Source organism: Lycium ferocissimum, chromosome 12 (assembly GCF_029784015.1).
Source record: "Lycium ferocissimum isolate CSIRO_LF1 chromosome 12, AGI_CSIRO_Lferr_CH_V1, whole genome shotgun sequence".
In the NCBI taxonomy this organism is placed as follows: Eukaryota; Viridiplantae; Streptophyta; class Magnoliopsida; order Solanales; family Solanaceae; genus Lycium; species Lycium ferocissimum.
The window spans coordinates 24987558-25000488 of NC_081353.1; the positions used below are offsets into that span (position 1 = coordinate 24987558).

The 12931-nt window shown below is 35.4% G+C and overlaps 2 protein-coding genes across 2 annotated transcripts; both read right to left on the reverse strand.

Moving 5' to 3' along the window:
- Window positions 1-682: 682 nt before the first annotated feature.
- On the reverse strand, window positions 683-5178 carry LOC132039600 (ABC transporter F family member 4-like). Its single transcript, XM_059430098.1, has 2 exons — window positions 5022-5178; window positions 683-3104 (listed from the first exon to the last, which is right to left on the reverse strand). The coding sequence occupies exon 2, from the start codon at window positions 3090-3092 to the stop codon at window positions 903-905; it is 2190 nt and encodes a 729-aa protein (XP_059286081.1). The 5' UTR covers window positions 3093-3104; window positions 5022-5178; the 3' UTR covers window positions 683-902.
- Window positions 5179-7179: 2001 nt separating this feature from the next.
- On the reverse strand, window positions 7180-10698 carry LOC132039599 (receptor-like protein EIX1). The gene is given in 3 exon segments (XM_059430097.1): window positions 7180-8817; window positions 8820-9871; window positions 9873-10698. Coding segments are annotated over 3 exon segments (3057 nt in total). The 5' UTR covers window positions 10433-10698; the 3' UTR covers window positions 7180-7372.
- Window positions 10699-12931: the final 2233 nt, after the last annotated feature.

Consider the following 12931-nt stretch of genomic DNA (forward strand, 5'->3'; position numbering starts at 1 on the left):
TAATTTCTCACCTTTCTATCTAAATATAATTAAATGTGTAACGCTGCACTAGAATTCTAAACGCTGGTGTGTATATGAAGACATCAATACAACTGCATATCCAAGCCATACAAAAATATAATTCACTTAAATATCAGCTAATGGTGGCTTTATTTGGTTGTTCGACTTTCCTTTTTCCCTATGACTCAAGCTCAACTGGCAATCAGGGGCGAAGTTATGGTATTAGGTACGGGATTGGACAAACCCAATTGTTTTTGTTTAAACCTTATATGTATCAGGAAATCCAAAACATATGTATAAATATTTAACCGCAAATCCAGTAACTAAAACGAGCTATAGGTCCGGTGGCAAGTTCAAAACCCATAAACTTCAAATCTTGGCTCCGTCTCTACTGGCAATCAATGTCTGCAAGGCCAACAACAGTTCTCTCCCGTTAGTAATGGAGTATGAAAATCTTAAGCTGCATACTAAAGAAAAACAGTAGGCACCAACAGAGATCATGTGCTCATATCCCAGTAATTCCAGCATACCATTCATGTTAAGAAGCAAGAAAGTGAGATTACAAGATTACAGAACCTCTCCTCCGATCCACAGAAACAAAACAGTATAGATGTTAATGCGAGTTGAAGTTACAACTTGAGGCAAATTTGACAGAGACCTAAAACTAAGAGAGAAAGCAGAATGAATGAGAAGCAAAAGTCAATGTTCCTGACATTATTGTCTGTGAGGCAAACCATAACAAGAAATATAAATACAATATGACACAGTACATATACGATATAACTTAGTCACTCTGTTCTTTTATATCCGCAACAGAAAGACTACACTCCCTCAATATGTAGCCAAAAATTAAGAAGAACAAAACATTCAAGACACAACAATCTAATAAGCTGGTCGCAACATCAATCATCAACCTCTTCCCTGATTTCCCTTACAAGTTCTGCTTTGTACTCATCAAATGTATCAGGGAACTTTTCAACAGTTCCATTCTCAACTATCCAAATTTCACTTCTTTCTTCATCATCACAAACCCTCGATATGAGCCTCGAGTCGTGACTGACTAACACAACTCCGCCGGTGAATTCATCAAGTGCATCTGCCAAAGCATCAATACTTTGCATATCCAAATGGTTTGTAGGCTCATCTAATAGCAAGATATGAGGCTTTGACATGGAAATAGATGTAAACACAACTCTAGCTTTTTGCCCCCCAGACAACTTTAAAATGGGGGTAAGATGGTTATGGCTGGGAAGTCCAAATTTTCCTAGCTTTGCACGAACAGCTTCTTGCTTACTAGGCCCCACTTGATCTGGGTGAAGACGAAGCAGGTACTGGACAGGTGTTTCATCCATTGTGAGAAGATCAACAAAATGCTGTGAGTACCGTCCAATCCTCAACTTTTGACTCCTGCGGACTTCACCTTCTGTAGGAACTAAATCACCTGCCAAGAGGTTAAGCAAGGTCGATTTGCCTGCTCCATTGGGCCCAACAATAGCAACTCGAGTTCCCATATCAATTCCAACATCAACATCAGAAAGCCTGAAGTCTGGTCGATTAGGGTAACTGAAGCTGACCTCAATTAGCTGCAGAAGTGGAGGTGTCAGTTCAGTAGGCTCAGGGAAATGGAACTCCACGGTGTAGTCTCTCCACTTCTGAGGGGCTTCGGGTGGAGTTTCATCTTCATCAACCCTATCCTTGCCCTTTTTCTTTGATTCTTTGGAAGCTACAAATTTGGCTCGGTCTTTTACCTTCTCCTGTTGTGCTCGATTTCCAGATCTCTTAGCAGCTTTTAACTGCTTATCATAAATCTCAAATTTCTTGTTCATCTCTTTGCGACGCTGTTCATATCCACTTTCAAAATCATCGAAGTTACCCCGATAGAAGTGCAGTTTCAGGTCATGGAGATGAATGATCTCACTGCAAACAGTGTTCAGAAAGTCTCGGTCATGTGAAACAACGACTAGAGTTTTCTTCCATCTGCACAGGTACTCCTCTAACCATAGAACAGCCCGAAGGTCAAGATGATTAGTAGGTTCATCCAACAGCAATAGAGTAGGCTGAACAAAAAGAGCCCGTGCTAAAGAAATTCTCATCCTCCAACCACCACTAAAAGACCGGGTAGCACGCCCCTGCATTTCCTTGGTGAAACCCAGTCCAGCGAGAATTTTGGATGCTTGAGCCTCAGCAGCATCTGATCCCATCAGCTGCAACCTTTCGTAAAGTTCAGAAAGTTTTTCTACAACGTCGTCCCCATCAGCATCATCTTCATTCTCACCAACAGATGCAGCAGCATTCTGTAAAGATGCAGCCTCTTCTCGGAGCTTGACGAGTTCCTCGTTAGCTGAAACAACAGCTTCAATGGCAGTCCTATCATCACCAACTATCTCTTGTTCAACCAAAAGTACGTCAATGTTTTTTGGTACAGGAATCTTTCTCCAGGCAAGGAGCTTTAGTAGGGTGGACTTGCCCATTCCATTAGGACCAACTAAACCATATCTCTTCCCATGAGATATCTTAACTGATGTGTTCTTTAGAAGTTCTTTTCCGCGAGCTGCTACGGAGAAATTCTCTATAGTAATATCCTTGACATTTGCATCAGCATCATCTTGACCTTCAAGAACAGACGCCCTGCTACCAATAACAACAGTAAAAGCATCATGATCATCCCTAAGGGCCTCCCTTTTTGCCACCTCAACTGCCTGAACAGCAAGCATATCCTTCTTTTCTCGTTTCTTTAGCTCTTTATAACTTATGGAAGTATCGATTGGACCTGCTTCATTCCTTCTATGCCTTCTATGACCATCGACCTGTTCTTCCACTCCTTCCGGGGGAGGAAGTATCTCCTCTTCCTCGTCATCAGAGGGAGGAAGATCAATACCATCAGTGTAAGTTGATGCTTTTGGAGCTGCTTTAGGCTTGGGCTTACTAGCACCAGCGCCAGAAGATCCTTTGTTGGGCTTCTCAGGTTTCTGGTCCATGCTGGCAAGCATGGCAGAGACAGAAAGCTTCTCCTTTTTCCCTTCCTTGGAATCTTTGCTGCTTCCCTTAGCCTTCCCACTTACACCAGCCTCATCTGTTTTTTTCTTCCCCATTGTATTTACAATCTGTTGTAACCAAAGAGAGCAATTAGAAATTTTGAACAAATAGATCGTCAGTACACCAGTCAGCTCAGCCAATTGAACATGAAACAACACAACTAAAATAGTAATGAAGAGGCTTCACACAAAAGATTAAGCACATTATAGCAAGATATTAGAACAGCAGCATAAATAGTGAAGAAAGCAGCATGAAGTGACATTGAAAGAAGTAAGAGAGAAAAATTATCGCCACAGGATATTTGAATGAACCAGGAAAAAACGAAAAGCTTAAGGTCATTATACAGATTCAAGCACTGGAACAAGGGTTACAGGAAAAGAGAGAGCGACACAATGACATATCTAATTGTTCCAAAAGCCAACGGACTGTTGGGACACCCTAACAACAAAACCAATTAATTAAAAACTTTAGGGAACATTTGTTTCCTTGATTTGGCACATTACATTAACCAGCAAAGAAGACAAGAAGGTTCCGGGATACAATTTAAATCATACCCCTCCTATATTCCCCGTAGTAAATAAATTAAACAAAAGCTAAAACCAATTACAAATATTAAGTCCATTTATTCTTTCCCCCAAAAAACAAATAATTAAGTTTTTTTCTTATTCTTTCCAAATTGAATCTTAGCTGTTTGTATCTAAAGAACAATGTGCAGTTTTTATCCTGGAAACTAGATGGCATAGGCTACATGGATCCTCTTTATCCATTCCACTTCAATAAATTCATCATAGTTAGCTATTTCTATATAACAGTGTCCTTTGTATCAATCTATTTGAAATGCCAAGATTAAATTATTTAAGCATCAGTTCCCTTGATTCAGTTCCATCACTCAGATAAAATAGGAATCGATAAATATCCTGAAACCACTTTAATCCCAAGGACTGAAAACCCAGAAATGAAAACAACATGATAAAAAAAAAATTAAAAAATACATATATAGAGCAACAATTCACACCCAAAAAAAAAAAAAAAAAGGGAAAAAAACAAACAAATTAAACACAACAAGACTTCCTAAAGTAAACAAAAAACAGATAACCATTTTGGCCTTAATCTGTTCCCTCTGAAACCCAACATTCATAGTTTTGTATTGAGCAGCTAAAAATCCCAATGTTAATATAAATATCTCATCTTTATCACACTCTAGAAACAAAAAACAAAAAACAAAAGAATAATAATTAAGCAGGAAAAAAAAAAAGTCATAGTTCATAACTTGTTTTCATTTGTTTTTACATAATCTGATAGTCCAACAAAATTGATCAGTACTCCCTCCGTTCCAATTTGTTTGTCTGGTTTTGACTTGGCACGGAGTACTTTTAAATCTTGTGGTTGTTAACTAAAGATGTGTAGAACGCACCAAAATGCCACTTTAATTTGTAATCTTAAACATGTCATGTGAAAAGTTGGAATTAAAGAGTTGCCAAGAAAGTAAAGCGACATTCTTTTTTAAACGGACCAAAAAGGAAAGTAAAACAAACAAATTGAAATGGAGGAAGTAATTTTTTCTTACTTATTTTGACAGAATCTGATAGTCCAATAAAATTGAAAAGCACATGCCAGTCAATCAAAACCCAATTCATAATTCATAATTGTATATCACTAAAAGTTAGTAATTCACAAAATGAATTAAGATTATGTTTTAAAAAAAAGAATAAAAAGTCGAAAAATAGGGATGTATACATAACAAAGAAGAAGCTTACTGTAATATTTATACATAGAAGGAAAAAAAAAAAGACCAAAAAGAAATAATCTAGGAGGAAAAAAATAAATAACTCATAGTTCATAATTCATTTTTACTTGTTTTGACATAATCTGATAGTCCAAAAAAAATTGATTAGTAATTCATAATCATATCACTAAAAACTAAGTCACAAGATGAATTAAGATTCAGTTTTATTTAAACAAAGACTAAAAAAGTTGGAACTTACGAAAATGAATTCGCCGGAAAAGGTGGTGGTTGACGATTAGAGTTAAACGAATTTGGATTCGAAGGAAGAAATCGACTTATATATATAATATTGGGCCTTGGGCTTGGGCTTTTTGTGAAATTTTACAACTTACAAAAACAGCACCGTTTTCTTTACAGTGACAGGAAAACAGTAATTTGACTGAGAGAAACTCCAATTTCTCTATCTGATTTGAATTTCAGTAATGGGTCTTGAGGGGAGTTGGAAGAATAATTTAAAGTTATCAGGTCTAATAAAACCTAAATTTGTTCAGGATTTGCATTGGTTAGTTTATTTAATTTAGGGAAAAGGTGCAAATATATATCAACTTTGCGATTTAGAGCAGATATATCTCCATTATAAAAGTGATATAAATATATCCCGATCGTTATAAAATGGTGCAAATATACCTTTTTTGCTGACGGATAAAATTATTTAGTTTATTTTTAATTAAAAAAATACCACGTGGCTTAAAAAAAAGTCTACCCATTTTTTTGTTAGTAGACATATTTTTTTAAAGCCAGATAATAATTTTTTTCCAGGTGGGTTGGGTCTGGTTCGATTAAAAAAATGAGTAGACTTATTTGTTTTAAAGCCACGGAGATATTTGTTTAAACGAACCTGACCCGATCCACCAGAAAAAAATATACCATGTGGCGTTAACAAAAATTGTCTACTCAAAAAAAAAAAAAAATGAGTAGGCTTTTTTTAAAGCCACATGACATTTTTTTTAAAGAAAATTAAGCTAAATGATTTTTAAAAAAAATTCTGTTAGCGAAAAGTGTATATTTGCACTATTTGTGTAAGGGCAAGGTATATTTGCACCATTTTATAACGGTAAAGGTATATGTACACCACTTTTTTAGCGGGGGTATATATCTTTCTATATCGCAAAGTTGAGGGATATATTTGCACTTTTGCCCTTTGATTTATCTCTATATAGGACTTGTAATTAAAATTATACTATAAGAATACTTTTGGTTCAAATTATCTGTCGTGATTTCTAAAAATAATAATCTCAAATTATATGTAGTTTTAGACGTTCAAGATAATATTAATTAGTTTTTCCTTATTTTATCCTTGATAGTAATTGTTCTTGTAGACTACAAATGCCTTGTCATTGGGGTAATGTTATAACTATTCAAATACAAATGAAGGATATAAACTAATTTAAAAAGCCCTCCTAATTGATACTCCCTCGGGTCTATTTTACTAGTCATATTTTTTTTGCACGCCAACATTAACTTTAAGGGTAATTTGACTAAATTATTCTTATTTGTTCTTTGATCTCAATTTCATACTACTCTATTTTTCACCACATTAATTTCTCTCCATATTTATTGAGTAAGGCTAAACATGCGTGGAAACTAATAGTTAATTATCTTAGTTTTCTAAAATGACAACTATTTTAGGCCATATCTTTTTAGTTAGAACGATAAGTAAAGTGGACCGGAGAGAGTATCTCTTAAGGGACGTGTATTCTTTGACCGTAGTTATTTCATATATCTTTTAAATCTTTTGAATTATCAAATATTATGACTTTAGAGTACTTTTTACGTAGTTTCATTTATTTCCAAAAACTTAACGATTCCATGCCTGAATTTACGATCAAAATTAAACAGTTTGACTCTCAAAATTCGAACTGTGACACGTAAATTGGGACAGGGGAGCAGTTTGAAGTACGTTAGTAAAGTAATCTAGAGTGGCACAAAGTTCCCTGAATAAAAACTTTCTATTATGCATTTATGAGTCACTCCCTCAGTCCCAATTTATGTAATTTTTTTAGCTTTTCGATAGTCACTTTGAGTAAATTTTGATGCTAAACTGTATTAGATTAACTCAATTTTTTAAGATTAAAATTTATATATTTGAAAACTACATGAAAAGTACTATAAGTTACAATGGTAAAAAATATATCTTAGAATATTGGTCAAAATTTATACAATTTGAATCTTGGAAAGCGAAAAGTATCACGTAAGACAGAGGGAATATATATTTGACGACCAATTAAATTTCGAGCTTCGCAGCAGTACTATATAGTATATTAATTTTGAACAGACATGAATTATAGTTTTAGTAAAAAGATGCTTTTGAAAATTTTCTTGAGCAACCAAATTTTAACAATGTGAGCTCGATGAAGTCATGTATAATTCTCTACATCTTGCATACACCAAGATGGAAAATGAAATATTAGAATCCAAAGGGATGACAGAGAGAATATACATGTTTTGCATATTGCTTGTAGAGGAAAGCTGCTTTCAAAGGGGGGAAAAAGATCAATAAAACAACTTAGCTCTTGAAAGTATACAAAGTACATAGAAACTTTACATTTATCAGCCCCTTAGCTTTCCCTTAAGTCTTTCATAGTAGACTCTTGATGTCATATGGAGCCAACTCTTCATATCCGTTAAGAATGTGAAGTAGGCATTCCTCCAAGAACGGTTGATAATTAAAGAGCCCAAGAATCCCCAGAAAGCGATAGAGAAACCTACCATAGATATATAAAACTCCAGAGATGGAAAATCCTCATCGTCATCATGTTCTTGGGGATTGCTATTACTGCCATGATCGATACGTGGGCTAGGAGGAGCATATCCAGGGCATTCTTGAAGAGGAGGACCACAGAGTTGAGCATTACCACTGTAAGATGATCTATCAAAACTTTGCAGTTGAGTGCTTGACGGAATTCTCCCTGATAAGTGATTGTTTGACAAGTCCAACACACTAAGAAAAGTCAAATTAGCCAGATCCTGAGGGATCAAACCAGAAAGCTGGTTTCTTGACAAGTCAAGAGACTCCAACATCTTCATTTGACCAATTCCTTGAACAATAGTTCCATTCAGATCATTTCTCGAGAGGTTCAAAGATCTCAATCCCCGCATTTCAGCTATCTCTAGAGGGACACCTCCAACCAATTTATTACTTGAAAGATCAATACTCTTCAGATACAATAAAGGATTCTTGTACTCAGACTCCTGGTTTTTCCATTGAACCAATAGGTCACCAATGTACGAGTAATGACGAGGATATTTACCATCGAAACCTTGGACTATAAAGTCCATTGGGTCACCAGAACTATCATCTTGATACAATAAGGTAAAATTGTTGAAGCATTGAGGAATTTTCCCTGATAATCCATTTGCTGAAAGGTCCAGTATCTGAAGAAATTGAAGCTGACAGATAACTGATGGTATGCTGCCATAGAATTTGTTGAAACGTAGGCTTAGGATGCGCAACTTGAGTAGGTCAGTCCCTATCCATGCTGGGATTCTTCCTGTCAACTTATTCCCTCCAAGATCCATGACTTGCAACAGCTGACATTGTGAAAAAGAAGGCAACATTCCACTAAAACTGTTCTGCCGTATATATAAAGCCTTCAAACTTGTCAAGGAGGCCAATGAATGTGGAACTTTTCCAGAGAAATTGTTATAGGCTAGATTAATAACAGCTAGATTACTCATATTCATCCAACAATCTGGAAGTTCTCCAGAGAATTGGTTGCGTGACAAATCAAGAGAAGTGGCGGATGTTTTACTTTGACAAATGGAAGAGATGGATCCAAAAAACTGATTTTTATGCAGGTAGAATATTCGAGCATTGGTAGGAACTAGTGGCAAAGGTCCTGAAAAGTTGTTAGAGCTTAAATCAATAGCCATGTAATCATATGTATTTGCTATTAAGTCAGACACTCTTCCACTGATTTGATTGTTGGAGAGATTCAAAATCCTTAGATCGGGGGGAAAACCAGAGAACCAACTTGGAAGTGTGTCTGAAATACAAGGGAGATATCAAGAACAGTATAGTTGTTTTGATTTTGAAGCCATTTGGGGAAAGAAGGTCCCAAATTGCAAGATGGAAGGCTTATAACTTCTAGCTGAAAAGGAGGAACCCAATCGGAGTTCATCTTCAACGCCAACGAGTTGAATGACAAGTCCAAATCTACTAAACTGGAGAGGTTTGAAAGGTGGGACTCAGTGATTGTACCCTTCAGGACATTATAAGATGCATCAAAGCTTTCCAGGCTCGATAGTTGCCCCATACTTTCTGGTAATCCTTCCAATCTATTGGACGAGACATCCAAAACTCTAAGCTGTGAAAGTTTTCCAATACCTTGCGGTATCCTCCCATTGAAGTGATTAGACCTTAGATGCAGCTCTCTCAATGATGGAAACAATGCTAAGTCTGGTAATACCCCTCTCATTTGGTTATTAGACAAATCCAGATACTTAAGGCTAGAAACTTGTCCCGGTCTTTCCATGAAAAAGCCATTCAGCACATTCTTCTGCAGGTATAATTTCTTCAAGCATGAAAATCTTGTGACATTAAGCAATGAACCAAACAATGAGTTGTCGTTCAACCCCAAAACCTCAAGTGAATTCATACTGCCTGATAGCCTGAGAAACAACTCAGGAAGCCATTGGTATGTCTGAGTGTTTGACACGTCCAGATGACGTAAACGTGTCAAATTCCCAAAAGAACTGGGAACCCCACCTTTTAGATTAGACTGGTAAGCAAGATTAAGATGTTCAAGATACATCAAGCTCCCAAATTGATCATCAATTTGAATGAATTGGTTATGGGAGAGGTCTATGCTAGTTAGGCTTGTGCTAAAATTGAATAGCCAGCCATATTCAGCTGAAGAAGAAAACTCATTACAACATAAATGAAGAACAGAAAGAGAGATCGAAGAAGAATTGGCTAAATCAGCTGGAGATGGAACCAACTTAGAGAGTCCGCAAAGGCTCAAGTCCAGTTCTTTCAATGAAGGTAACTTAGTTATCTCTTGAAACCAATTGCTCACTTGGAAGTCGTTATGACCAAGACTCAAGAACTAGCCATCTAAGGTCATTTACTATAAGATTATTGTTTCCAAGATCAAGAATCCTCAAAGATGTTAAATCCTTTAACTGTGCTGGAATTACACCAGAAAAAAAACAAGATGAAAGGTTCAAGTACTCTAGTCTCTTAAGGGAGCCTATGAATCTTGGTATCTCACTATTTTCAAATCCATTTACACTGAGGTCCAAGTAATTCAAATACTCCAACTCAAGTAAAGAAGGACTAAGTTTACCTGTCAATCTTGGAGCAAAACAAGCACTGGAACAAGTAAACTCATTGTGAAGATCCAGAACAGTTACATGACCAGTTCTTCTGTCACATTCAATACCATTCCATTTGCAGCATTCTTTTTTATCTTCTTCATCCCCCCATGTAGATAATTGACCAAAATTATCATTAAGGCCTTTTTTGAACTCAAGCAGTGCATCTCTTTCCTTTTCCATACAAAGGGTCTTGTTAACTTCTGTTGAAGTTAATCCCAAAGCTGTTTGTAGGAGCAGTAAAGACAAAGTAACAAGGAAATGAACTAATCTTGTATATTTCCTTTTGCTCATTGTTCTTTTGCTTGAAGCTATGAGAAAGAAGCAACTACTAGAATCTTTTTTGTGTTTCAACAAACTCAAGTTTCCATATTTACCTTTTTAAAGTCTTTAGATTATTCATCTATGTGTCTTACTAGGAAATTTAATGCTTGACTATCCAAATTATAAGTTCATCTCAAACCCAATTAAAAGCTTAAAAAAAGACTCTTTACGAATAAATTATACAGATTATTATTAAACATTCTCTTTTTATATTACCAACTTGAGCTTGACATAAAGAAACAAAAGAGAAGTAATTCATTGCATCTGATTTTCTCCCAACTTGGCTAGTAGCATAAACAAGTACATGGAGATAAGAGTCAAAAGAAGACGGAGTAGTTGACTATTATACCAAAATAAATACTAAGAAAGGCAAAATGGGATCATTGGTGTGTGGTCCACAAAGACAATAACTAGGTGTTGACAAAGATACACCAATGGTGTGAATGTGATCTGAGAAGCTTCCTAGAAACAGGACTGAAGTTTCTTTTGGAAACTTATGCGAATGTTATCATTCGGCCAACTAGATTACCAACATCAACATTTTCTTTTACTAATTGTTCTTTGCTTGAAGTTATGAGCAAGAAGCCACCAAATGCTTTGTATTTCTAAGATTTTTAGCTAAATGGTTCTTGCATGCATCTATCTTCCTAGACAACTTCCAGAGTCATTTTATTTATCTAATTAGGAAATGTACAAAACCAACAAAAAAAAAAAAAAAATTGTAAATTAAAGGACCACAAAATCAGTACACCACGATTCATGTTGAACCCATCTCCTATTTTGCTTTTCGTAGTACATTTTGGTATAAAAGTCAAACACTCCATCTTCTTTGACTCCATGTAGCTTTCATTTTATTTATGAGGTCATCCTCCATGCCAACGTCGATAGTTTGGCTATTTATGCCATTAAACTATAGGAAATGGGCCATTTATGCCATCAACTATAGAAAATCATTTATCCACTCATTTATCGCCTATTATCAAAATGTTGACGCCATATTTCATTAAACTGTTTTACAATACCATATATGGCTTCCAACTAGATTATGGTTATGGGTGGGTAAGTGTGTATGGATCGGCTTTTTTTATTAACTTGGTATTTAAAATTGGGCTGGTTTAATTAAACGACATAGACCTTTAATTGGAGCGACGTGTCATATCTGATATTATAAAGCCGGCGTTAATGAAAAATGGCATGAATGAGTCATTTTGGTAACGGGCAATGGCATAAATAAGTCAAATATTGACTATAAATGATATTTTCTAGAGTTTAGCATAAATTGCATTATATTATTCATTTTATATACTTTTCCGTTTTATTTATCGGGATGTTGACGCAGGGCCGGCCTAAGGGTAAGGCAAATGAAGCCTTTGCCTTAGGCCCCCAAATATTTAGGGCCCCAAAATTACTACAAATATTAGGTATTATATTATTATATATAACACATAATTTGTGTATTATTAATATTAACAATTAAAAAATTTAAACTTTTATTTTAGTTTGATTGAAGTTGTACTGTTGAGTATATAACGGTAAAAAAATTCATTAAATTAAATAGTATATTAATATTCCTTGTTGATTCTAATTTTTCTTTCTCTATGTATGCTCATTCTCTTTCACATTTTTAATGATTTTATTTTCGATTTTTCTAAACTAGCTATTTAATTTTGTCATGTTTGATCCATGCATCAGAAATTAAGTACATTTGTCATTTCTTTTAACTGAGAAATCACTAAAAGCAAGTGACACAAAGTTAGAAACTCAATGGATAATAAGCCTGTTTTTCTACCTTGCTACACTTAATTACCATGCTTTTGCCTACGGTAAAGTTCAGAATTGTGATGTGCGTGCTCTTACCGTTAGATAAAAAATTTGGGGGTTCTTTTGTGTCTCGTTATATATTATATGAATTTTACGAAATAAATTTAGGGCCCTTTTGATATATTTTCGCTTTAGGCCACCAACATCATTGAGCCGCCCCTGTGTTGACGCCGCCCCTCTAAGACTAGAGGGGAATTTAGGATTTCATGAGGATGGGTTCACCATTGCTTTAAGATAAAATATAATTTTTTATGGGGACATCGACTTCCCGAGCAAAAGATAGTTAATTACATTTTTTTAAGAAGTAAGTTGTTTTATAATTACTTCATAATAAAATAGGAGAATTACACCCCTTTCACATTAAAATATAAGGGTATCGCACCCTTCCAAATTTGTAATGACATAGAGGAATCACACCCCTTTCGCATTCAAAAATAAGGGAATCACACCCTTCCAAATTTGTAATAAAATGGAGGAATCACACCCCTTTCGCATTCCAAAAATAAGAGAATCACACCCTTCCAAATTTATAATAAAATAGAGAAATCACACCCCTTTCGCATTCAAATATAAGGGAATCACATCCTTCCATATTTATAATAAATTAGAGGAATTGCACCCCCTTCGCATTCAAAATTATAGAGAAAT